The sequence below is a fragment of the Biomphalaria glabrata genome, chromosome 9 (assembly GCF_947242115.1).
Source record: "Biomphalaria glabrata chromosome 9, xgBioGlab47.1, whole genome shotgun sequence".
NCBI classification, from domain to species: domain Eukaryota; kingdom Metazoa; phylum Mollusca; class Gastropoda; family Planorbidae; genus Biomphalaria; species Biomphalaria glabrata.
In genome coordinates this window covers 30779022-30803096 of record NC_074719.1, presented here as the reverse complement: position 1 = coordinate 30803096, position 24075 = coordinate 30779022, and the positions used below count along the sequence as shown (strand labels likewise).

Genomic DNA, 24075 nt, shown 5'->3' with positions numbered 1-24075 from the left:
AGTGAAGATAGCGATGTGAGTATGTAGTATGTGAGTCTAGTGGTGAAGTTAGCGATGTGAGCATGTAAGAAGTCTAGTGGTGAAGTTAGCGAGTCAGTTAGTGAAGTTAGCGATGTGAGCATGTAAAAAGTCTAGTGGTGAAGTTAGCGAGTCAGTTAGTGAATTTAGCGATGTGACCATGTAAGATGTCTAGTGGTGAAGTTAGCGAGTCAGTTAGTGAAGTTAGCGATGTGACCATGTAAGAAGTCAAACGGTGAAGCTAATAGAAGAAAAATAAATTTACACATGTGCTACATCGACTACAAAAAAAGCTTTCGATTCAGTTCCGCATGATTGGCTATTGAAAACCCTCGAAATTCATAGAATCAACCGAAGAATAAAACAACTGAAAGTCTGTATGGATAATTGGAAGATAAGTCTATACCTTAATCCTGATAAACTAGGTTCTGTGCACATAAGAGGGGGTATATACCAGGTCTGGTTTTGCCTAGCAATTAACCCACTCCCTAAATTGCTTCATGGCAGTACAAAGGGTTTTAGGGTTGACACTAAATGTCCAAAATGTGTGACACATTATCATACGCATAGAAAAAGGCAAGGCATCCAACACTAACATTGCATTTGAAGGCATCAACTAAACTCTGCCTCCCTTTATAAATATCTTGGAATAAACCAGAATGCCACGATAAACTATAAAAAATTAAAAGCAAAGAGTAAATAAAATAAAATTCTCAACACTAAGCTTTCTGGCAGTAACCTCATCACTGCAATAAATAGCTGGGCCATCCCTGCGCTATTATATACAAATGTGAGCTTTGTACTATTATCTACATCAAAATTAGTTACTGGTTTACTGGTCTATGAAATCTCGCGGTTCGTTTAACAAATGGTAACTAGTGTAGTGAGTTTTCTACTGCCCAGCCTCCTAATAGCGATTTATCTCCAAGCTAGCAAACTGGGTACCCGTGTAGAGGTGTGGCTTTTAGACCAGCTCCTTATTTGAAATGTTTCTTCAAGTAAATAAACCTTACCCGGTTAGCCGTTTAAAGGTGTGACTTGAAGTCCAGCCCCTTGATAAAAATTTACTACAATGTAAACTAATTATAAACAAACTCAGTTCCCTCGTGTGACCTCTAGAAGTGTCAATATGCGGACACAATGTCCATCGTATTTGACTTATGGTCAATGAAGTCAATGTGATGGACCAAACAATAAAAAAGGGGTTGGAGTTTTTCATCTCTACCTCTGGAGATATACCCGCACAGCTAGACACATTTCAGGTCAGCGTGACATAGTTAATGAATATAACATGTTAACCGACCCACTCAAAGGTCAAGACCAACAAAGTAGAAAAATGATGCAATTAGGGGTGCACCGGATAGTCGCTCCGGCTCCGGCTTCTGCCGAATATCCGGCATTTTTTACTATCCGGTACTATTCGGCTCCGGTCGGATATCACTACCGGATAGTAAACCGGATAGTAAAAAATACACCTATTTAATATGCATAAAGTGGACCTCGTTCCATTAGGGTCTGTTGTAGAATGTATTAATGTTTATATTAAAACAAAATAAAGTGCTCAAAAATAGAGCCATTAAGAATATGCACCTAACATCGTTTATTATAAAGACAAGGCGTGTTAATAACTTAATATAAATAGAAATGAAACTTTACATCATAAATGCGCTTTACATACAGAGCAGCAATGGCTGACACTTTTTTCAATTTGTCTTGACCTTTGAGTAGGTTAGTTAACATGTTAAAATGCTACATTTCTTGACTACGTCATGCTGACCAGACGTCTGTCTAGCTGTGCGGGTATATCTCCAAAGGTAGAGATGAACAACTCCCACCCCTTTTATTTGTTTAGTCCATCACATTGAGTTTTTTTATAGGCAGGTGACAACAAGTTAAATGCGATGGACGTAGGTTTCATGTCAGCGTATTGACACTCTCTAGAGGTCACACCTTTCGAGGGAACTGAGTTTGTTTATTTAGTAGTTTATCTTTATTACGGAGGCTGGATTCAAATTTTTTTGAAAACTGGGATTTTTAATGTCCGGATCTTTAGGGTGCCTTTAAATCTACCCACCTCTAAATAGGTCCCTGACATTAGTTGGGCAAAAGAAAAGTACCTCATATTAGTAGGGGAAAAAAGTAAAGGTGTTTTGTGGTTGTGTTGGGCACAGGACACCATCGTGAACAGTGCGCAACAGAAACATGTGACCTGTACATCATCTCCCTAGAGAGAGCAACGTCTGAAAAGGGAGCTTTACTTTTTTACACATTATTTTGGAAAATAGAAACAACTTTTTTGTTTGTTTGTTTGGAGGGCATCACTATGAGCAGCTGCACTGAACCTATCTACGCCACTTAAGACGGTTATAAAGTTCTCTTGTAAGCCATTGGATACCATGCTTCCCAGATATCTACAGTGATCTACCCCGATGAGAGGGTGGCCATTTATTGTGATATGTGGGGCTGAGTAGATTTCATCGGGAGACTTCTGAAACATGACTTCTAATTTACAGTTTATTGTCAAACCAAAAGAATGGGCAGCGAAGGCTAATTCGCTAATGTCGAGCTCATGTTCAGTGTGAGCAAGTAGGTTACAATCATGGGTATAGAGAAGCTCTGTGACGATCATCTCTTTTGTTTCAGTACGGGAAAGTAGGCGTCGAAGGTTTACCACACTGTCGTCTGACCGGCCCTTGACGTAATGCTATTACGACAAAAAAAATTAAACAGAGTTGAAACAAGCACACAAGCTTGATGTGCTTCTCTAGTGATCATATCGGTCACTACTGTATTTCATTTGGCCTTTTTGTCCCTAATAAAGTTTTATCGAGAATGAATAGGCACATTGGAGGGCATTCAAGCTTACACAAAATCCTCCAGCTTATAGGTCCAGGTTCAACACTGCATTTTTCTTGCATTAGTCCCATGATAATATCATTTCAACTGTAATTCAACGTTGATCAACCCCTGACATTGCAAGTCTACAACACAAACAAATAGCATGCTAAAAGATTTCCATTTTTCTACAACCTATTTGTATAAAGCTGGGATTATTTTATGTAGTAATGACTTCAGAGTGCAGAAATATCACAACTTCATTATGGCAGTGACAGATGGTCACTAAAACCGTGTCCAGAACCCGTACGGGAAACCTCTGATTTTAGAGAGAGGAAATGAAATGTAATATAGGCAGTTACTACTTTAGCTCAGTTGAGAGTGGACTCGTACAACAGATATTATTCGTTTATTAACTTAATTATTCCAGCTCTGCCAGAGTGCGGACGTAAAGAGATTTTTTTTTTCATTTGGGACTTATATATTATATATTTTAGAGATTGTGTTCATACATGGATATATTCTGTGATAACTATTTGTATGGCCAGCGACACATGGCTGGATATTATTTACTATTCCTGATTCTATATGTTTATTAAACTACATGTCTGCTCAAATCGGTTTTTGTTGTTTTGTCGTAAACTTATGTATGGAAGTTGATAACAGTCCAAGCTCCACTCCACACACCCGCAAGTGAATAATTATCTACACATCGACAAATCAACGCTAAAGTCAACCAGTAAAATACAAGAAACTGATATTAGAATTCAAATTACTAATATTACGCTTGAGGACTAAACATTTTTAAAGTCATTTTTTAAATGTAGGGGAGTGCTATTTCTTTTAAAAATAATAAGCTTAACAATGCTATCTTTTGAGTATTTATTAATAATTTTTTTAATATACTAAATGCTCTATGGCAATAACTTCATCGTTTAACTTTAAAGGATAAGTAAAAATCGTGAGTAGGCTACAACCTCAAGTGAAGAACTTACTTAACACTCATTTCACAATGAGGATAATGTTTTAAAAAGCATATGTACGAATGCACATCCAACTACAAACAAAATCAGCAACATCCAAGATTGTTGTGTACATTTAAAAACAAAACAACAAATAGCTTACAAGTTCATCCTTAGCAGCAAGTTCTTCTTCTAATTGTTTTAATTTGTCTCGCAAATTTCTTTCTTTGGATTCCAACTGATGCTGCGATGTTTCTTGCAAAGACTTTTCCTGAATGCAGATGTAGTTTTAAATATCAGCTTTTATTTAATATTATTTTTATTTTGTTGTCACATTTTTAGCGGCCCGAGAAAGGGGAATAGCCGCCATTAGTTTTGTGTGGTCTGTCCGTCCGTCCCGTTTAGATCACATAAACTAGAAAAGATCTTGAAAATACAATACATGTATATATATATATATATATATATATATATATATATATATATATATATATATATATATATATATATATATATATATATAATTCTCTTCACGGCTCAACAGTTTATATATAAGGACCATAAAGACGTAAAGGAAAGATCACTCAAGGAAGCAATCTACTCTGTATTCACCCGTCACTAAATAAAGGGCCGAACTTAGCCATAGTGGGGCCTTATGCGAAACGGATTTCGCGGGGCCAGTTTGGGTAGGGATACGGATAATAGGCCCTAAGTGAAAATTAAGAGTTTGTATTAGAAAATAAATTCATTATTCAATCCTTACTACGTACAGTTACTTTACGAGCCTTGCGTGTAGCGAAGTCATACAGTATATCATAAAAATTATATTTCCTACATAGATCACGCTCAATAAGAAGAATTACCAAGAATTACCAAATGTTTCAATCTATCTACGAGAATTGTTGACCTCAACAGAAGCTTCTTTCACCAAATTCCACAATTACGAGTATTGCATATGGTCGTTTTTTTATCACTCGTAGGATTGGCGTTTTCCATATTGAATGACACCCCAAAATGACAATTTTTGTCTATATATTTCAGGAGATCTGTATCAAAAGATTGTAATTATTTCCGGATATTTTGCAATTTCGGGAGATTTCCAGGAGCTCCTGGTAAATCGTGAGGCCGCGGAAAATCTGTTATAAGTTATAAAATGGTTTAATTTAAATATTTACACCTAGAATTAGCGCGGGTCCTATGAAAGAGCGGGGCCCACTGTGGTCGCATAGATAGCAGTGGCCTTGGGCCGGCCCTGCTAAATAGCGGCGTATGCTACGCCGTAGGTCGACTAGTATCATGATATTTAAATCTTTTAAAGTTATGATTCAACTGTTACTTTTGTTCTTTTCGTCCGTCCAGTTTATTGCTTCATATAATACACGTGCAGTACACTTCACAGTTAAAATGATCAAACTTTAACCAAAGGGATAAGTTTTGATTTGATTTGATTTGTTGATTTGAGGCACATCGGCACAATTTAGGCCATGTCGTGCCTGCAGTCCCTTAAGGACTACTCTCTCTCTCTAAACAACAAGGGCCAGATTCTATACAGTAATATAATTAAAATTAAGGTCTATTCACAGTTAAAATAGTAAAGGTAGTAAAAATTTAAATATTTGGTAAAAATCTAATGTAAATAGTGCATGTTCACAAATTCAGAAATCTTGAGACTGAATGAGACATTGGCCATTTACAAAACAATTAAATTAATAAGATAATCATTAAATAACATCAGTTAGGCCAGGTTCACATTAAACTAAATCTCCATAACTATCTATTCACTGAATAATTATGAATATTACCAATGTAATAATAATAACATTAATAAATCTTTGTATCCTATGATATCAAGTCGTTAGTCGATCTAACAATACAACAGTATTGGCACTACTATCGACATGCGCACATCTCTTCTTTTTGTATCGACAGAGATAAGGTTTTAGTTGTTAATAGTTTGTTGTTCATAGTTTCTGACGGAGATAAGGTTGTATTTGTTGATAGTTTGTAGTTCATAGTTTCTGACAGAGATAGGGTTGTAGTTGTTGATAGTTTGTAGTTCATAGTTTCTGATAAAGATAGGGTTGTAGTTGTTGATAGTTTGTTGATAGTTTGTAGTTCATAGTTTCTGACGGAGATGGGGTTGTAGTTGCTGATAGTTTGTAGTTCTTAGTTTCTGACGGAGATAGGGTTCTAGTTGTTGACAGTTTGTAGTTCATAGTTTCTGACGGAGATGGGGTTGTAGTTGCTAATAGTTTGTAGTTCTTAGTTTCTGACGGAGATAGGGTTGTAGTTGTTGATAGTTTGTAGTTCATAGTTTCTGACGGAGATAGGGTTGTAGTTGTTGATAGTTTGTAGTTCATAGTTTCTAATATTCTTTCTGGAAATATTGAAACCTGCCTTTTGTACCTGCCTGAGCGGACCACTTCGGTGGACAATTTTGAGTTTGTGTTTCCACACAAACTATCTTTGTAACATTATTAAATAGTAAATTTATTATAGCACAATCTGATAAATGACTCACATCTTATTGATCAATTTACCTGAACAAATGTTTATCTTTCAATGCAATGGCCTGCAATACCATTGACCTCTCACAAATGTTTATATAAAGTGTTACTTTTTGTTGTTGTTTTTGACCATATTTACCCCAAATCAAAATTCTAAAGAAAATAATTTGTTTACACACATACAGATCTGTCACAATTTTTTTACATACCTATAAGATTCAATGGGTTTTTTTAAAAGAAAACAAATCGAAGTATTATCTTGTACTAATTTATCAAAACGTATTGGTATGAATAACTAGAGAAAATATTGACGAGAATTGAATTGACTGCTGATTGTTTCAAATGAGTTAAGTGCTTACTTGTAGTTAGGTACAGAGCTAAATTATTTCTTTATTTTGGCGCCTCGCCAAATGAGAGAATTAGTGACAGGTTTTAAACAATTGAAGTTATAAAATAAAAAGTATATTTAATTATTTTGTTTACAATACCTCTATTCAAGTCACTCCTTCATGGGACCTGGGTGGGTGGGCGGACAGCTGAGCTCAAAAACAGCTCTAACAGTTGATGTATATCGCTGATAAAAGAATTACTAGCTCTTTGGCCACTCGGGGAAAACTCTAGTTTGACCGTTATAATTTTTCAAAGTAAAAAGTAAATAAATGTAAATTTGACTGGAGACTATATCTAGGTCTAGAGCCAACATGGCATAGTCAGCCGTATTACCGTAAATGTGGTAAATGAGTGAATTTAAAGTAGCTTCAATTTTATTGAAGTTTATACACATCTAGATTCTAAAATCTAGATCTAGAAGTAGATCTAGACTACATCTTAAGATTTCAAAATCAGAACTTTAGGTCTAGTGTTAGATCTAGATGTCAATATAATGAACATACCAATCGCGCAAATATATAAGTATATTATAATATATACCTTTATCGCTGACCGAATATGCATATTTTTTAGCAGCTAACGGTGCCACGGGTTCGATACACGAATTGAACCTAAAAAACAATTATTCCTTTTCAATTATTTTATTATAATGGAAGTTTAATAATAGAGGTATTGTGTGTTGTTTTTTAAAATACATTTTAAAAATGTTTTTCTTGTTTATGAACAATTAATTTTTATTTTAAATATATTATTAATTCTGCTTAAAAAAAAAGGCTGACTTGCAACGATTTGCTGTGTGAATCTTGCAGTTGTCTATATTTGAATTCTTCTTCTTCCAGTTTTTTCTCTAATAGTATTACTTCATCTGCCGAATGATAACAAAGAAAAAGTATTTATAATTAGTAAATCTATTACAAAATAATACTTTTCTGTGATGAATGTTTTTAAAGAATTTTATATATATGAGAAAAATGTATGCATTTGCAAGTTAGAAAATCTTTCAATTAATTCTAGTTATCTATATCAGTTAAATCTTACACACACAGAGAGATAGTAGACATAAAAACATATTCAAGATACATCATATCAATAAGTCATTGACTCTACGGGACAAATTACATGATTCCATCATTCATTATACAGGCCATGTGAATTAGAATATTTTTAAATGTAGACATTTCAAGATAAATAGATGAAAATAATTTGTTAAAAAAAAAAGCTTATTCAAGTCCATAGTATAAACCTAAGACATTTTCGTTTCTTTTTGTGTGTGTGTGTGTGAATGATTGTGAATGATAGCTAAACACTAAAGTGTAACATCTGTAAGAAAGTGTTAACTAAAGTGTTGGTGCAGACAATGCCTATTTTATCTAAGGTTATAAAACTTTGCTTTTTTGAATACATTCTAGCCCCCCCCCCCCCAACCCATGCCCTCCCTCCCACACACAATAAATAAGTTCGTCATATATACAATCTTAGACTTTTCTTTTGGCTTATCCCCTAAATAGGTTCAAGTGCTAAGAGTTACACAACTGAGGTATTAAAAATAAGATCGACTCACAACTCAAATAGTCAAAATTTTAATAATCTAAAAAAAAACCTTTAATAAATATGTGTATATTTATAAGTACTTTGTCAGATCTAAACTTATATTTTAGTAATAAACCCGACCTCCCGGATAAAGCACAATATTTTCGCAATTAGTGTTTTTATGTTGTCTGTTCTAAAATATTTCCCTCTAATATCCTGATATCTGGGACAATCAAGCAGGATATGTTCCACGGTGAAATAAGAGTCAAAATACTCAATCAGTGTGGGTGTGGGCTCTTCTCTCTTTAGTACAAAGGAGTGTGCGATGTAGGTTTGGCTAGGGGCGCCCGCATATTTTTTTGCAAGGGGGAGGGGTGGAAGTTGCGGCCCATGGCTTTAGTCGTAGTTTGAACATTTTAAAAATTACTTTCTAGTTACGCAGATTATTAAAGAAAAATACTAGTGCATCCCCCCCCTTTATTTTTTCTTGCCGTATGTGATATTAAGAACAGTGTAAATGCTTGTTTCATGAAATATAAAAAAAAACAAAAAACAAGCGAACAAACCATTTACTGTACACGTTGTTAAGTTTATCTATGCGGTCCGTGCCTCCCTACGGTTAAAAGAAAATGCAAACGTAGACTATGGCTATCGAAAAGGTCCCAGATATCAGGATATTAGAGGGAAATATTTTAGAACAGACAACATAAAAAACTTTACTGAAGAATTGCTTCTCATCGCGATGGACAAGCTGGCGATGAACGCTTATCGTGCGAGGAACTGAGAGTCTTCTTTAAGTTCCAGCTCTTGCATCGATTTAGGAACCCTAACAGAAAATCCGGTCTGCCCCTTAGGCAGGAAGACAGTTCTCTCCGGCAACTCTCAATCAACCTGACCCCAACCCTTTGGATCTAGTCGGCTCTACTTGCCTGCCTATTCAACAGCCCACCTGTCAACTTATTAGGTACGACGTCCCTATAGACCCAGAGTCTGTGCGAGACGTCATAGCTACGCCAAACCCTCCGCAACTCACTGGACTTATCCTGCTAACTATACTGCCCACGGCATATCAGCTCTGCCCGCAGTACACGTGTGCCCACGGTAGCCGGCCACCCGCCCTACTGTGCCCACTACAGATATCAGAACTTTGGATTGAGACTCCACAAGAACTGTATCACCGGCGTCCCTCTACCCGCTAGAGCGCCACCTCCAGCTGCAGAACCTCAAGCCAGGACACAGCCAGCTGCAACATTAACAGGACAACCAGCTAAGTTCAGAAGACAAAGTGACATACTCTCTTATTAAGTGCAAGAGTGATGATTAAATATAGTATCGACTAGAGATAGATGCGAACCCTCCCCCTTTTTATTCTTCTATGTAAATATTTATGTAAATAAATATTCTTCATATTTTAACTTTGTATCTCTCTTTCATTGCTTGTCTCGTTGCGTGTCTGCTCCCGATTTATATGCTGACAGGTTGGTGTGTGATATTTTTCAAAAATAATCATCCCCTAGTCATTAAACCAGCCAAACACACGTCACTTTCGCTAACCTGTCACAGTCAGTATGGAAAAGAGGCGATTGTTGATACGTGGGCAGCCCAACTCTCCTAAATTTACCACTCAAGGCTTTTCCCCAGCAATGGAGAGGTCCTAGGCTAGTTTTGTGTGGTGTAATGCACAAATTGTAAGATAATTTCCTTATCGATAAAAAAGATTATTATTATTATTGTTATTAGTCTAATACAATAGCTTATCTTTACAACTCTACTTCATGGGAAGCACTACATTTGCTAATTACAAGAAGTTAATGGATTTGAAGGTGCAAAAAATATACTAGATTTCGGCTACTAAGAATCCAGGGGGGTGCAGGTGCACGACCTTGCACCTCCCTACGGGCGCCCATGGGTGTGGCCAATCCTAAGTTGGACATTTAGATGTTGACCGCCGCCTGACATCCACCACAACCCGTCTTAGCTTGTGGATTTAAACCTCCCACCGATCCTGCCACTCTCAGTTGGTGGCAGAGGCTATACTCTGTCTCAGGTCCGAGCAGGGAATTTGGGTTCCTGGCACTGTTTGATTTAGGGCCCTCTTTGTTTCTCTTTCTGCCGTTTCGTTTCCCTCTATGCTTACATGGAAGGGGATCCAGATGAAGGTGACATTCCTAGGCTTTTCTGTTCCAATGGAATGTCAGTCTTCATCCACCCCAAAGCTTGCAATGCTGATTTGCAGTCAGAGCATATTAGGAATTTTTTCCTGTCTGATGCTTTTACAGCCATAAAGTCAAGTGAGATTGCATGTAACTCGGCGTAAAGATCTAGCATCCATCAGGGAGTATACGGGAGATAGTTTTGTTCTTAAAAGAGCGGGCACACGCGACCTTTCTTGGATCCTTCAGTGTAAATGATGCCATAATCTTGTAGCTCTCCTGCAGTTCCCTAAAGTGGACTTGTAGTGTATATTTCTTTTTTAAAAATTAAGAAAAGATAAATTTAATTTAGTTTTATTCATCAGCCAAGGGATTTCTATTTTTAATGGATACTCTCATTCGAAGGCCCAACGGCTGTATGACGTTAGGTCTTCGATTGTATAGTTCTACATATGTTGGGTTAAATTTGGAGTCGAAAGCAGGGTTCGTGGGGTTGGATTTTAACATGACTATATACTGCATTGGAAGCTTTTTCATTCTGATGTCCATAGGGAGTTCTCTAGCCTCCACGTGGAGACTTGGAATTGGTGATGTTCGAAATGTACCAAGACAGAGCCGCAGGGCATTTTGTATGGGATCCAATATTTTTAGGTATGATTTCCTAACTGCACCATATATTACGATTCCATAGTCTAACTTGGAGCGAATGAGACTCCGCTTTAGCAGCAGCAAGGTATCTCTGTCAGCTCCCCAGTCCGTATTGCCGTATTGTGGCATTTCTTCTTTAGTTCTATAATATGGGGGAGAAACTTAAATTTTGAAGGCCTAAAAATTTAGTAGTTTTAACAACAGGGATCTTCTTTTTGTCTAAAAATAAATAAGGATCTGGATGGATTCCCCTTAGATTACAAAAAAAATGTATGCTAACAGTTTTGGAGTCTGAAAATGTAAAGCCATTTTCATTAGCCCAATTTTGAATTTTATTTAAACACAACTGTAGACATTTGTGCTTGTTCGACACCTGTACTCCACACCACCCCATCGAGTCCAACAAGGAAACGAGCCATTCGAATGTCCAGAATAAGCCCGCCAGGGCTACACAGGTGCTATACTCCGATACAGCCACTGCCCTCCAGTCCATGACCTATGCTGGTAGCTCAGCGTGACCAGCCGGTTGACTAAGAGCGGGCCATCTGGGCCTCAGGTAGAGAGGGACTTAGAGTACTGTTTTGTAGTAACTTATCCTCGGATAGGCACCTACTCAAATACCAGGATCGCTTTATCCCACATTACCCGTCGCAGTTCACTGCAAACGGAGCAGTTACCTGGTCAGGACTATGGCTGCACAAACAGTGGTGATAGAAGCGCTGGGGATTGGAGCGCCGTCTGTGACTGTTGCGGATGTGACTTTCAAGACGAGAAACGTGACAACGATTGCTGCGAAGATCTCAGCTTGCTGCTGTGGACCTTAAAGGCACCTGTTTATCTGTAGTTTTGAAATCGTTATTAATATAATATTGTAAATGGCGGTCTCAAGGAATGCGTATTTTTCTTGTTTAGGGACGCAGGCTTGGGACTCGGTCGTAGTCATGCCTGATTAAAAGTGGTTTGGTTTGGTATGGCCCGTGCATCCATGGCATTGGGTTGTGAGCTTCGCTTCGTGATTGAATTATGGCACTGAGCTTTAGGTGTGCTATATCTATTGTAAATATTTTGATTATGTGTACTTGCTTTTGTGAATACCATTGAGATTTCATCATTCATATCATAACATTTCAATTGTTCATTAAATTGTTAAACTTACGCTCTTGTTGTTAACTAATGTAAGTTCACTTATCGTTATTATTAACTTATCGTTATTATTAACTATTGTTCGTGTTGAACAATTGTTATTAACTGTTCAGTTGGTTGACATGTATTTGATGTTTAGCAAGTCACAGTTTTATAGACTAGTACTTTTGTTCAGGTTTACAATGTTCAGGTGGGGGAAACCCGGGAACTCAATGCAAGTAAATCCAACCCTAGTCAAGTAAGCAGCAAACCCACCTGACATCCATCTTCTTCTATATTAATAGATCTAAAGATATGAAATATTTGCAGAGAAAGACAGTACTTTAACATTTTATCTCATTCTCTAAAAAAAATGTTTTTGAAATGTGGTGACTCCTTTGAAGTGTTAGGTATATGATGATGTGTGTTATAGTATACTCAGAAATTTTGTTCATCTGCGGCTTTGATCAGACCAGTGCGTCTCTTGACCCAACATGTGCAAACTTAGGTGTGTCAGGATTAGCTAAGATGGCGATCACATTTCTTACAACACCAAATGTTTTACATCTCAGGCAGTGACTGACCAATTCAATCATTAATTTTGTTATTTCCTGTTCATCTTTGTGTAACACCATCACTTAGATATCAAAGTTCAGGACTGTCAATTTGGATTGTAGGCTTAAAGCGACTTCTTCTCTCTACCAAGCAAACACAAGAGAAGAATATAAACCACTCCTTCCTCTCGTTATGTACATTCTTTTCCATGACAAAAATCAGCAGTTGTCTTTTCTTAAACGTTGTGTAAATCTGACAAGTATGGAAGTATCTTTGCGTGTTTTGAAGTGTACTTTTGGAATTTAAATAAATAGTCGACTGGCGGCGTAGCATACGCCGCTCTAGTGCAGGGCCGGACTAGGCCACTGCAACCTATGCGACCGCAGTGGGCCCCGCACTTTCATAGGACCCGCGCTAATTCAAGGTGTATAAATTATTAAATTAAATTATTAAATTAAACCATTATATAACTTAAAACAGATTTCCCGCGCCTTCCTGTCGATTTACCAGGAGCTCCAAGAAATCTCCCGAAATTGCAAAAGATACAAAAATATACGGAATATGTAGACAAAAATTGTCATTTTGGGATGTCATTCAATATGGAAAACGCCAATCCTACGCGCGATAAATTAAAACGGCATTATGCATTAGTCGTAACTGTGTATTCTGGTGAAAGAAGCTTCTCGTGCCTCAAACTAATCAAGAATTACTAGAGGTCAACAATTCTCAAGATAGCTTGAAACATTTGGTAATTCTTGTTATAGAGCGTGAGCTATGTAGGAAACAGTTTGAGTTTTGAGTTTAGGCACAATTTAGCCCATGTCGTGCCCGTAATCCTTTAACGATCACTCCCCCCTTACATAACAAGGGCTAAATTCTATACAGTTAAATCATTAAAAACAAGGTCTATTCACAGTTAAAATAGTAAAGGTAGTAAAAATTTAATAATTTGGTAAAAATCTTATGTAAATATTATATGTTCACAGTTCATAAATCAGATCTTCGTAGACAATCCCACCTCCCGGACAAAGCCCAGTACCTTCCCAGGGTCGACATTGTCGAATAGTGTTTTTAAGTTGTGTGCTCTAAACAATTTCTCCTTGACATCCTGGTATCTGAGGCAATAAATTAGGATATGTTCCACGGTGAGGCATAAGAGAGAGCTTGAAGCTTGGCAACTGCATCCAGGCGATTGACAAGAACTGTATATGCGGAACCCTGCGGGACAGTACCCATGCCAATAAACCCAGCAAAAAGCTGTGAACTTAACAGACATTTGTACTTCTGCCTACATCAGTGAGAGTGACTTGAACGATGGGGGATTCCATCGCAAACTGATGAAGTGGCTTATGGAACATTATAAGGGTGCTTCATGGGCATATTTTACAGATGAGACTGAGAATGACTGTGTTTGAAACCATGGCTACCTGTGGGCCTACAACTGTGCCACGAGACGTCCATGGAAAAGATCCGCTGACTTGGCGCCTTAGAACAACGGCCCTTGGAACTACAGGAATCGCCACAACCTCCATTTGTGTTAAGTGTCTGGCAACCCCGATCTTCACTAACTCCCCCTGTGTTAGCTGGCTGGCATCAGAGACAATCGTCATGAGGTCGAAGCAGCGACCACGATATCGTCTCAAGTGCAGACTGGAGGAATAGAAAGCGACGGCCGCAGGGAACTGTAGATGGCTTCGTGGGCAACAGGCTCCCTGCCGTCTGTGGCTCCCATCGATCGACCTCCACCTGCACTGTCTAACCCCCAATGCACGGTTTCTTTTAGGGACGAAAAGTGCTATGAAAGGGGCAATGTTATAACCTTGCCATGCACACCGCCATTCAAGCTAGTACAGAAGGTGCGCACTATTAGAGACTAGACTAGGAAGAGACTGTATCAAGGCAGACGTTGTCCTATGTATTTGTGATGTTCCCATGTAAACAAATATATATATGGCCGCCGGAAGCTATAGTGTTTTCCTTCTCTCTGATGATTGTGTAAACAACGTAGATTGTATCTAGATCTGGAGACTATATAGTCCTATCTAGTCAAGTCTAAGTCTAATAAAATACTTTTTTTTTTTAAAAGCTAGTAGTTGATTCTAGCTAGGGCTAGACCTTTGTCATCTTTCATTACTAGATTTACTAGTAGTGCCAGGTGACCGAGCCTCGCTCGGTCAAATAATTTGAGGAAATATATTTACTTATTTTGGAAACATTTTTGTAAAGACTCCCAATCCAAAAGGTGCTTTCGTGTTCTTTTAGTTCTAAATGTCAATCTACATGGCAATAAGAATTGAAAGTCCCCATACAGAACACGCGTAGGACGTAATCATCTTCTTTTTTTGAAGTAACGTCTGTATTTCATAAGATAAGATACAGTCTAGAAAATCGCAGCTCACGTCGAGTCGTTTACATTGCATATTTTGCCTAAAAGTTAATGTTGTAAAATGTTTTCCATGTTCCTTCAGAGTTGAAGATATTTTACTTCCTAGTCCAAATCTCACGCAGGACGACGGGGGATGGGAGCGGGCAGGGTTTTAACCCGGGACCATCGATAAGTCCGAACTTCAGCCCAGCGCGCAAACCGCATGACCAGGCAGCCAAGTGTTGGGCTATTATTGGCTTGGAAAAAAGTCTTTGCACTGTAACTTCTCAAATGGTTATGTTCGGGCATTAATATTGCAATCAGTATATTCATTAAGTCTTTAGAACGAAACTTTGAGTGATGCAATATCTCTAGGTTAAAACATGGACTTTTTTTTTACTTTTAATAAAATGAAATGGCAGACTTAAAAAACGCGTTAGTAGGTCTATTCTAAAGAAGGTTTCATCAAACCATTTTTGGACAAAAAAAAAGTCGGAGCAGTCAATGAATTCGCATACGCTGCCACTTTTTTTGGTTTTATCTATAAAACTCAAAAAAAAAAAAAACAGAAGTCATATTCCAGAAATCACCCAATAAAACTCAGCCCAAAAGATCCCCGTAAATGGACATCCCCTTAACGTGGTAGACCTTTTCACACATCTAGGATGCATGGCATCAAATGACGCATTGTTTTCAAACGTTGAAGTTAAATCAAAAGAGGCTGCTGCGTACGCGAACTCGTTGACCGCTAGCTAGATATCATGTTCAGTGTGAGCAAGTAAGGCGTGGAGAAGCTGTGTTATGACCATTTCCTTTGTTTTGGTACGGGACAGTATTTAACTATAAACCTCGGTAAAAAGCTTGGAGTTAGGGCGTGGAGACGGAAGGCACAGGAGAGATCTGAATGGAGGGATCTGTAAAAGCAGGCTGTAGCACCACTGGGATGGATGGATGGATGACAAAAGCCGGTATGAACTTCTTATAGTCCGACAATCAGGCTGAGCAGGGCACGTATCCCGTATGGGGGACGAACATATTGTTCGGCGTGACAGAGGTGCCCCACGGAAACGTTTCTTTGGAAAATTGATTGCAATGATTTAAGTCTATTAAGAAAAAATGCGCCATTTTACTTTGTCACAAAGTAATTTATTAATAAAAAAATAATAATAATAAAAATTTATATATAAATATGTATGTATAAATGTATATATATTTATATATAATATCAGGTGACCAAGCCTCGCTCGGATGAATAATTTGTTAAGGAAGGATATATACCCGAAGTCATTTTGGGAATATTGTTGTAATTACGAAAATGAACGTAAAGACTATCAATCCGAAGAGTTGCTTTTTCGTTCTGTCAGTTCTCAGTGTAATTGTGACTAGGACTTGTGCACGCCAGGGAGACTTAGATGTTTCAATAATTTCATCCTTCATCAGTTGTTGAATTTCCTTCTCTATAAACTTTCTATTTGGAATTGAGTATATGCGAGACTTTGTAGCCACAGTTTGGTGACAGATTACTAAATAGGCTAGGACAGGGGTGGGCAAATTACGGCCCGCGGGCCACATGCGGCTTGCTGAAGTGTTTTATGCGGCCCGCGAATACCTACAGAAATCATGTGTACCCACAGTATATACATATAAAAATGCTAATCTATTAAAAATAATTCTAAATTTCCCTACAAATTATCGAAACTCTCTCATTATATAAAGTCAAAGACACAATCTCAGGCCAGTATTTCTTCAATGCTTTGAAGAACTGTGTTGAATGTTGGGTATGATTGGAACAAGATGGCAAGTATAACAACTGATGGAGCTCGATCTTTGACTGAGAAAAACTTTTTTTTTAAAGAATATCCCAACCATAAACTCTAAACAGAAAAGTTTGCACAAAGCTACATGAATTCTCATTATATTATGCCAAAGAAAAAACGTTAACAAAAACATTAGACTTACGGTCATAACCACAGGCAGTATAGAAAAGTACTTGTAGATATATAAACTAAATATTCCGATGCATCCGATGGCTTAGCATAGGCAAGGTAATGAGAAGAATATAAATTCTCAAAGTAGAAATGTCCATATTCTTAGAAGGATATTGACTGTGACTTTCAAACTAATATTTCTAATGAAGAGAGGAAGACATTTTATGTTTTTCATGGTAGCTATTGCAATGGGCTGCTTGCTTATGTAATGCATGTTAAATTTTTCAAACAAGGCTTTCCAATTTCTCCAGGCCAGCAGGGGAAAATAGGTTTTGTCATTTTCCTTTGTTGAAAGGTGAAAATATTTCTAGTGAAATGGCTAATATTACCAAACTTATTTGGATTCCTTAATTATTAAATTTATGAAGGCAAATTTTAAGACGTCAAGAACCAGTTTTCAATACCATCAGCTCACCATTTAGTGCAGAAGCTGATTCAGCTCCAGAGAACATAACGCCATGCAAATTATAACCTGTAAGAGAAGTTCAAGTCAGAACTTCCACGGTAGCTTAATGGGTGCCAGAAGCTGTATTTCCACACTTTAAAAAAACTTTGCAGCTAAGTTTTAATATTATTTTGGTACACATACATATGTGAACAAGTATTTTTCTTGTGGAAAATAAACAAGTGTAATCACAGGTCGATGGTGAATGATTATAATTTGACAGCAGTCACAAGTATAACAACTAGAAAGCTAGTTCCACAATTCAGGAACATTACGCACGAGTGTAAATAGTTAAATTCCTCACATTAAGTACAACTGTACATTTGTGGTGAAATGTAATATGAAAAGACAATAGCAAATAAAAAAAAATGTTAAATTGGTTTCATAAATTGCTAACTCTAGTAATTCCTCAATTTGGAATGTGAAAAAAAGGAAAAGTGAATGTATGATACAGTATAAATATGAATTAAAAGACATTATACAGTTAACTAGCGTAATTTTCTAAGTTGTAAGTATACACACACACACACACCCATATATATACATATATGCGGCCCCCCATTCCCAAAATTTTGTTAATGCGACCCTCGATACAAAAAGGTTGCCCACCCCTGGGCTAGGAGCCTCTACCCTCGCTGGCTAGAGAGTACTCAGGCACAACGATGGTTTCTGACAGATTTTGGTGCAAACTTATAAAGTCAAGTCCAAGAATGACGTCGGAGCACAAGTTGTCTAGTAGAGTATCATTCATTTTTGAGTCGTATGTTAGTGTAGATGTGTACTTGAGTGATTCGAGATAGATGGGTGGAAGCCATAAAGATTCTGTTGCCTGAGGAACATGTCTGCTATTTGTGCTTCTTAGCAATGTGCGTCGAAATATAGCTTTCACAGCTCCCAGTGTATACTAGGGCTTTCAGTTGCACGTTGTTGATGAAAATGGGTATCGTAGATTTGTTTAAACTCAAAGGCTGCACATCTACGTTGAAGATTTCGATTTGCATACTCTTTGAAAATGACCCTTTTTGAAGCACTGATTGCATGTCGCTTCCCTTTCAGGGCATTGAGAGCGGGGGTGTTTAATCCTGCCGCGCGCATAAGTAACACTTGCTAGCTAACGCATTTACTTCAAGTGCGTGTGAATTGCTTGCACTCTGAGGAATCGTTACATTTGGCGAGGGTGTAGCCAAAGAACTGGTGAGAGAAGTTGCCGCGCAATTAGTTTCCGGCTGTGATGATTCATATTGTAATGAGTGCTGATAAGCATGTTCTAGTAAGCGAGCCTCCTCGAAGGCGTCCTTTAAACTCAAAACAGTCTTTTCAAGTAGACGTTTTCGAATTTTGTTGGACACAAGTCCATTGATAAACGAATCTCTAATAGCCTCTTCTCTGTGTTGTTCAGCAGTCACCGCTCTGAAGTTGCAATCTTTGGATACAATTCTTAATTTCTGCATGTAGGCGTCTATCGTTTGACCTTGCTCTTGTTTGCAAACACCTAGCCTAGCAAACACCTCATTCTTTGGTTGTATGTAGATGCCGTTTAGAGTCTGGATGGCTTCATCGAATGTCTCTTTATCAATTATCATTTGGTATACAACAGGAGAGATATAGTTTATCAGTAGTTTCCTACTATCAAGATTATCTAAAGATACTACTGATACAAAGTTTTTTTTAAAGTTTCATACTAGTGCTGCCAATGCTCTGCTGCTTGGGGTGCTGTGGGCTCCATGTCAAACTTCTTTGGTCAAAATATCCTATCCATTTCGAAATTTCACAGTTTTGATTCAGTGTATTAAATTGTTATTAAATTGTTATGGACATAATGATAACAGAGTCGAAAACCATGTCCGCTTAGTATGGCTTTAATACACTGAATGACTACACAACACACATCTCTTCGTGAATACATTCTTACGGGCGAGATACAAGCACATGTAAACATAAGAAAGACAACCGATACAGCATATAATTATCATAACAGCCACATCCAAAGTAAAGATAACCATTATATGCCGGTGGTCGATTTAGATTCTTTTTTTTTTTGCCATCTACGTCTGTCCGTGGCAGTAGATTTTCTTTTGTGTATCCCGCGGCCTTTATAAAAAATATCCCCAGCTATCTCGTTATGAAGCCACCTGCAGTCAGATATCCTCTTCTATGTCAGCTAAAGCAATTTGGTGCCTAAGCTGGTCTTAGAAGTGTTTCTGTGGGACATCTCTGTTACGTCTACCACCTTTCAGCTCACAAAAAGGTCTGCCTTTTGCAAACGTTCGTTCCCAATATGGGATAATGCTATCTCCAGCGTAACAGTCGGACCATAAGAAGTCCCTCTATATTGTCCATACTGACAATCGCAATATCATCGCTGTTTGTAGTATTTCTATGATGGAGCGTAAACGTGTTTGGTGAAAGTTCTTGATGTCTTGGTTTATTTCTGTATATTACCCATGTCTCAGATATTGAGAGTACCATTGCTTGGTATTCACTGATTTTTGTAGGCTGGAGGAGCGATTTATTCCGCCAACTCACTCCTGGAGGCGTCTAAAAGCACTACTGGCCCTGGCCAGACGATTATCAACTTCCCTTGAAAACAGTCAGCCAGTCTTGGAGACGGAAACTCTTATATAACACCTATGGCTATCTGTTGTTCACAGCCGTCTCAGACTTCTGTACTACTGTTAAATGCATTTAGTTTAAAAAGTGGTATTGGTCTGCGCAAGACAATTATCACTTTAAAAATACTCTGCGCAGGCTGGAGGCAATGCAGTAATTAACCCACTAATGACTAGTCCCAAACGAGTCGATAAAAGGATACATCTCAAAGTCGCCTGCTGGAATGTCCCACACTGCAGGACAGCAACAAAAGTGAATGCCCTCAACGGTGGTCTGCACTGGTTGCATTAGAGTTGGCTCGGCTAGATGTAGACATAGCTGCTCTCAGTGAGGTACGCTTGGCGATCCAGGGGTCGCTAACTGAAAGAGGGGCTGGCTACACCCTATACTGGTCCGGATTAGGCCCTGAGGAGCACAGGCAATCGGGGGTGGCCTTTATGGTAAAACAATCTCTTGCTAAGAAACTACTAGATATCCCTGTGGTCACTCAGACCGACTGATGTCGCTCAGACTACCGTTAGATGGCTCCAGATACGTCACTATTATCAGTGCTTACGCTCCCACGCTGCAGGAAGAGCCTGAAACCAAAGAAAGATTCTACGATGACCTGAGGAGAGTCCTGTGCAAGGTGGACACTACTGACAATATTATTATCATGGGAGATTTCAACGCTCGAGTGGGAAACGACTACAGCGCTTGGCCAGGTGTCCTAGGTAGACATGGCATTGGCAACTGCAACGATAACGGCAGGCTCCTGTTGGAACTCTGCTATGAAGCAAAGCTTGCGATAACCAACAATTTTTTTCAACAAAAAAGCCGTTTCAAGACCACATGGATGCACCCAGGCTCAAAGCACTGGCACCTGTTGGATTACATTATAGTGAGACAGTGTGATGACATGGATGTGGTGCATACTAGAGTAATGCCGAGTGATAACTGTTACACGGACCATCGTCTTGTCCGGACGAAGCTGAATATCACCATCAAGATGGTAAAAAAAGATGGCCTGCCTAGGGCAAAGGTGCTAAATATTGATAGGCTCGCTGACGTACGAGAGCGCTTCAGTGTACTACTCGAGGCTGATCTTTGAAAGCCCCAGGACGATGATCCAGTGAGTAACTGGAGCCAGCTAAAAATGATACTTCAGGAAGTGACAGCCAAAGTCGTGGGATACTGCAGTAAACCCAATAGAGACTAGTTTGATGAGAACAATACAACAATTCAAGAACTGTTAAAGAATAAGCACAAATACAATCGCTCTGTTCTTGCGAACCCTAATGACAACGCAGCCAGAACCCTTTATAAAGCTTCTTGTCACACTCTGCATAGGTCAGGGAACTAAAAAATAATTGTTGGCTTGAGCTTTCTGTAAACATGCAGAGACATACTGACACTGGTGACACACGCTCTTTCTATGAGTCGCTACGATGTGCCTATGGCCCAACTTATCAAACTACAGCGCCGCTAAGATCCTCCGATGGTTCCACCCTATTAACTAGCAAGGCAGACGTACTAAATCGCTGGACAGAACACTACAGCCTGCTATTTGGTGATAAATGGCACGTATCGGAGGAATCGATGGCAAATGTCCCTCAGAAAGTTATGAGAGGCCTTATTATTATTATATTATTATATGTATATATAGAACAGAATAGTCAAATATGTAATTGCGCATGAATTTGTCATAATTATTAAAAGAAATACCTTGTTTTTGAAAATTTTGAATTCATGAACAATTATTTTTAAGTATAAGAGAAGAGTTCTGAACCCAAATATTTTTTTCCTAGTTGCCTTTTCCCAACCTTTACTCAATCTGGGATTTTCTGATGTATATAATATAGGGATATAACAACCAATTTATAATTGAATCCTAAAAATACAATCAATTTTGAGCAGAATCTAATTGGTTTAGGCCTATCTAATGTATCTATCCTCTTCCGATTTTTTTTTTCAGAGCTTTGAATTATAGTTCTGTAACAAAACAAAGTTACAAAAAGGCACTAGTGGACCCAGAACTTTTGACTGGGGAGGGGTGATTTTTTTCCAATATGTAACCCTAGCGCCCAGTTAACCCTGACTCTATGTATAAATGCATATAGCTACCTTGACCTGCAATATATGTGGACGGGAGTGCCACTCCACAGCCACATGAAAAAGTGTTCGAGATGAACCATAGTCGTTCTACAACTGAAGGGACCAATGAATGAATGATATATATATATATATATATATATATATATGTGTGTGTGTGTATGTATATATATATATATATATATATATATGAATAATGACAAATTTTAGATGTTAAGTAGTATATATTTTATATGAGTCATCTAGTAATAGCTAGGATAAAATTATAGATCTTTTCAATAACTACTTTTATTTTTTGCATCAACTTTTTCACATAACTGGAGTATGGTGTCAACTCAGGTTTTTTTTTTATTAAGACTTTGTTTATACTCTTTGATTTCTTGTTACTTTACACATATTTTTTAATAAATTTGACCTACTTTTTTTTTTAAAGTATTAGTTAAAGTAAATACTTATCAACTTTCTTACCGTTGGAAAATCTTTCCTGAGCTTGTTTCCTTTCTTTATCATGAACATGCTGGCTATCAAGAGTTTCAACAGTACGCAGGTGAAATATTATGTACAATCTATAATATGGCAGTGAGATTAGATGATTGCCAGTGACATCTAGTTGTATTAAATCAGGCAATGGCTTCAATTTAGCAATTTCTGAAAGCTTTAAAGTAAAGACAAGATCATTTTTTTTCACAACATAAAAATCATACAACTTTGCTACTATTCATCTACCTTTTGAAATAAAAGACTCACAACTAAAAAACATACCGATTTGATTTTATTCCTTGCTATTTTAAAAGTTCTGAGGGCCTTCAGTTTTTTACAAAACCACTGTGGAATGTGTTCTATCAGGTTATCATTCAAATTTAATATCTGAAGAGAAGACATATTTTCTATCCCTTCAATTTTTGTGATCATATTATTTGAAAGATTTAGATCTTGAAGACGTAAAAGTTTATCCAGATTTTCCATCTTCTCTATGATGTTGTAACTTAAGTTCAATGTCTGTAGCTTTCTCAGTCGATCCAAATTTTCTATGTACTGAAAAAGAAAATTTAAGTCACTTAGAAATTATTGTTTGTTTTGTAAAATGTTTTACATGTTTCGGATGTTCCTTCAGAGTTGAAGATAGTTTACTTCCTAGTCCAAACCTCCCGCAGGACGACGAGGGATGGGAGCGGGCAGGATTTGAACCCTCGACCATCGATGAATCCGAACGACAGTCCAGCGCGCAAACCTCACGACCAGGCAGCCATCCATATTGTTAAATACTGAGCTATTTAGGTGAGGATATTACTTCTATGGATAATGTAACATAATATTGTTTCTATAGTATTAACTATAATAGTGATATGTTGTTACAAATGTATGATAGTTTAATAAAAGAGGATTTTGTGTCAAAAATGTGTAATACTGAAGCATATAATAACTAAAAAAAAATTCTTAGCTTGCCTTGATTTTCTTTCCTCCCTCTTTAGATAATGTTAAGTTGAGGGATGTAACAAGATCCAAGTTGGATTCCTTAGAAATCTTCCTGATTAGATCTTCAGTAATGTATCTAACACCTGCTTGCTGAAGAGGATCTAAATAAAATTAAAATAGTTTAACAAAGCAGAATGTTGCTTTTTCTCCTTTTTAGCAGCCCCCTAATAGGGAAAAGTCTCTATTATTTTTGTGTGGTCTTTCTGTCTGTCTGTTTGTCTCACTAGATCAAAAAAAAAACTAGAATAGATATTGAAAATCTGATATCAGGATATTTTAATCTGGTGTTACAGCTACTTTTTATCTTCTGAAAGTGTACAGTTTTGTTTTGTTTTTTTAAATTAATTATTCAAGAAGTTTTAATTTTTAAAAAAAAAAAA

General features: G+C 37.6%; 1 protein-coding gene across 15 annotated transcripts in view; it reads right to left on the bottom strand.

Annotated features, from left to right (window-relative positions):
• LOC106073466 (centriolin-like) overlaps positions 1-24075 on the bottom strand; it is a 276342-nt gene that overhangs the window by 234591 nt on the left and 17676 nt on the right. For all 15 annotated transcript variants that reach the window (XM_056040843.1, XM_056040842.1, XM_056040844.1 and 12 more), the window contains exons 4-8: positions 23666-23796; positions 22982-23254; positions 22688-22874; positions 7492-7577; positions 3979-4086 (exon numbers count right to left, since the gene is read on the bottom strand). In XM_056040843.1, the coding sequence (XP_055896818.1) occupies positions 3979-4086; positions 7492-7577; positions 22688-22874; positions 22982-23254; positions 23666-23796 (785 nt within the window). The remainder of the gene's footprint in view (positions 1-3978; positions 4087-7491; positions 7578-22687; positions 22875-22981; positions 23255-23665; positions 23797-24075) is intronic.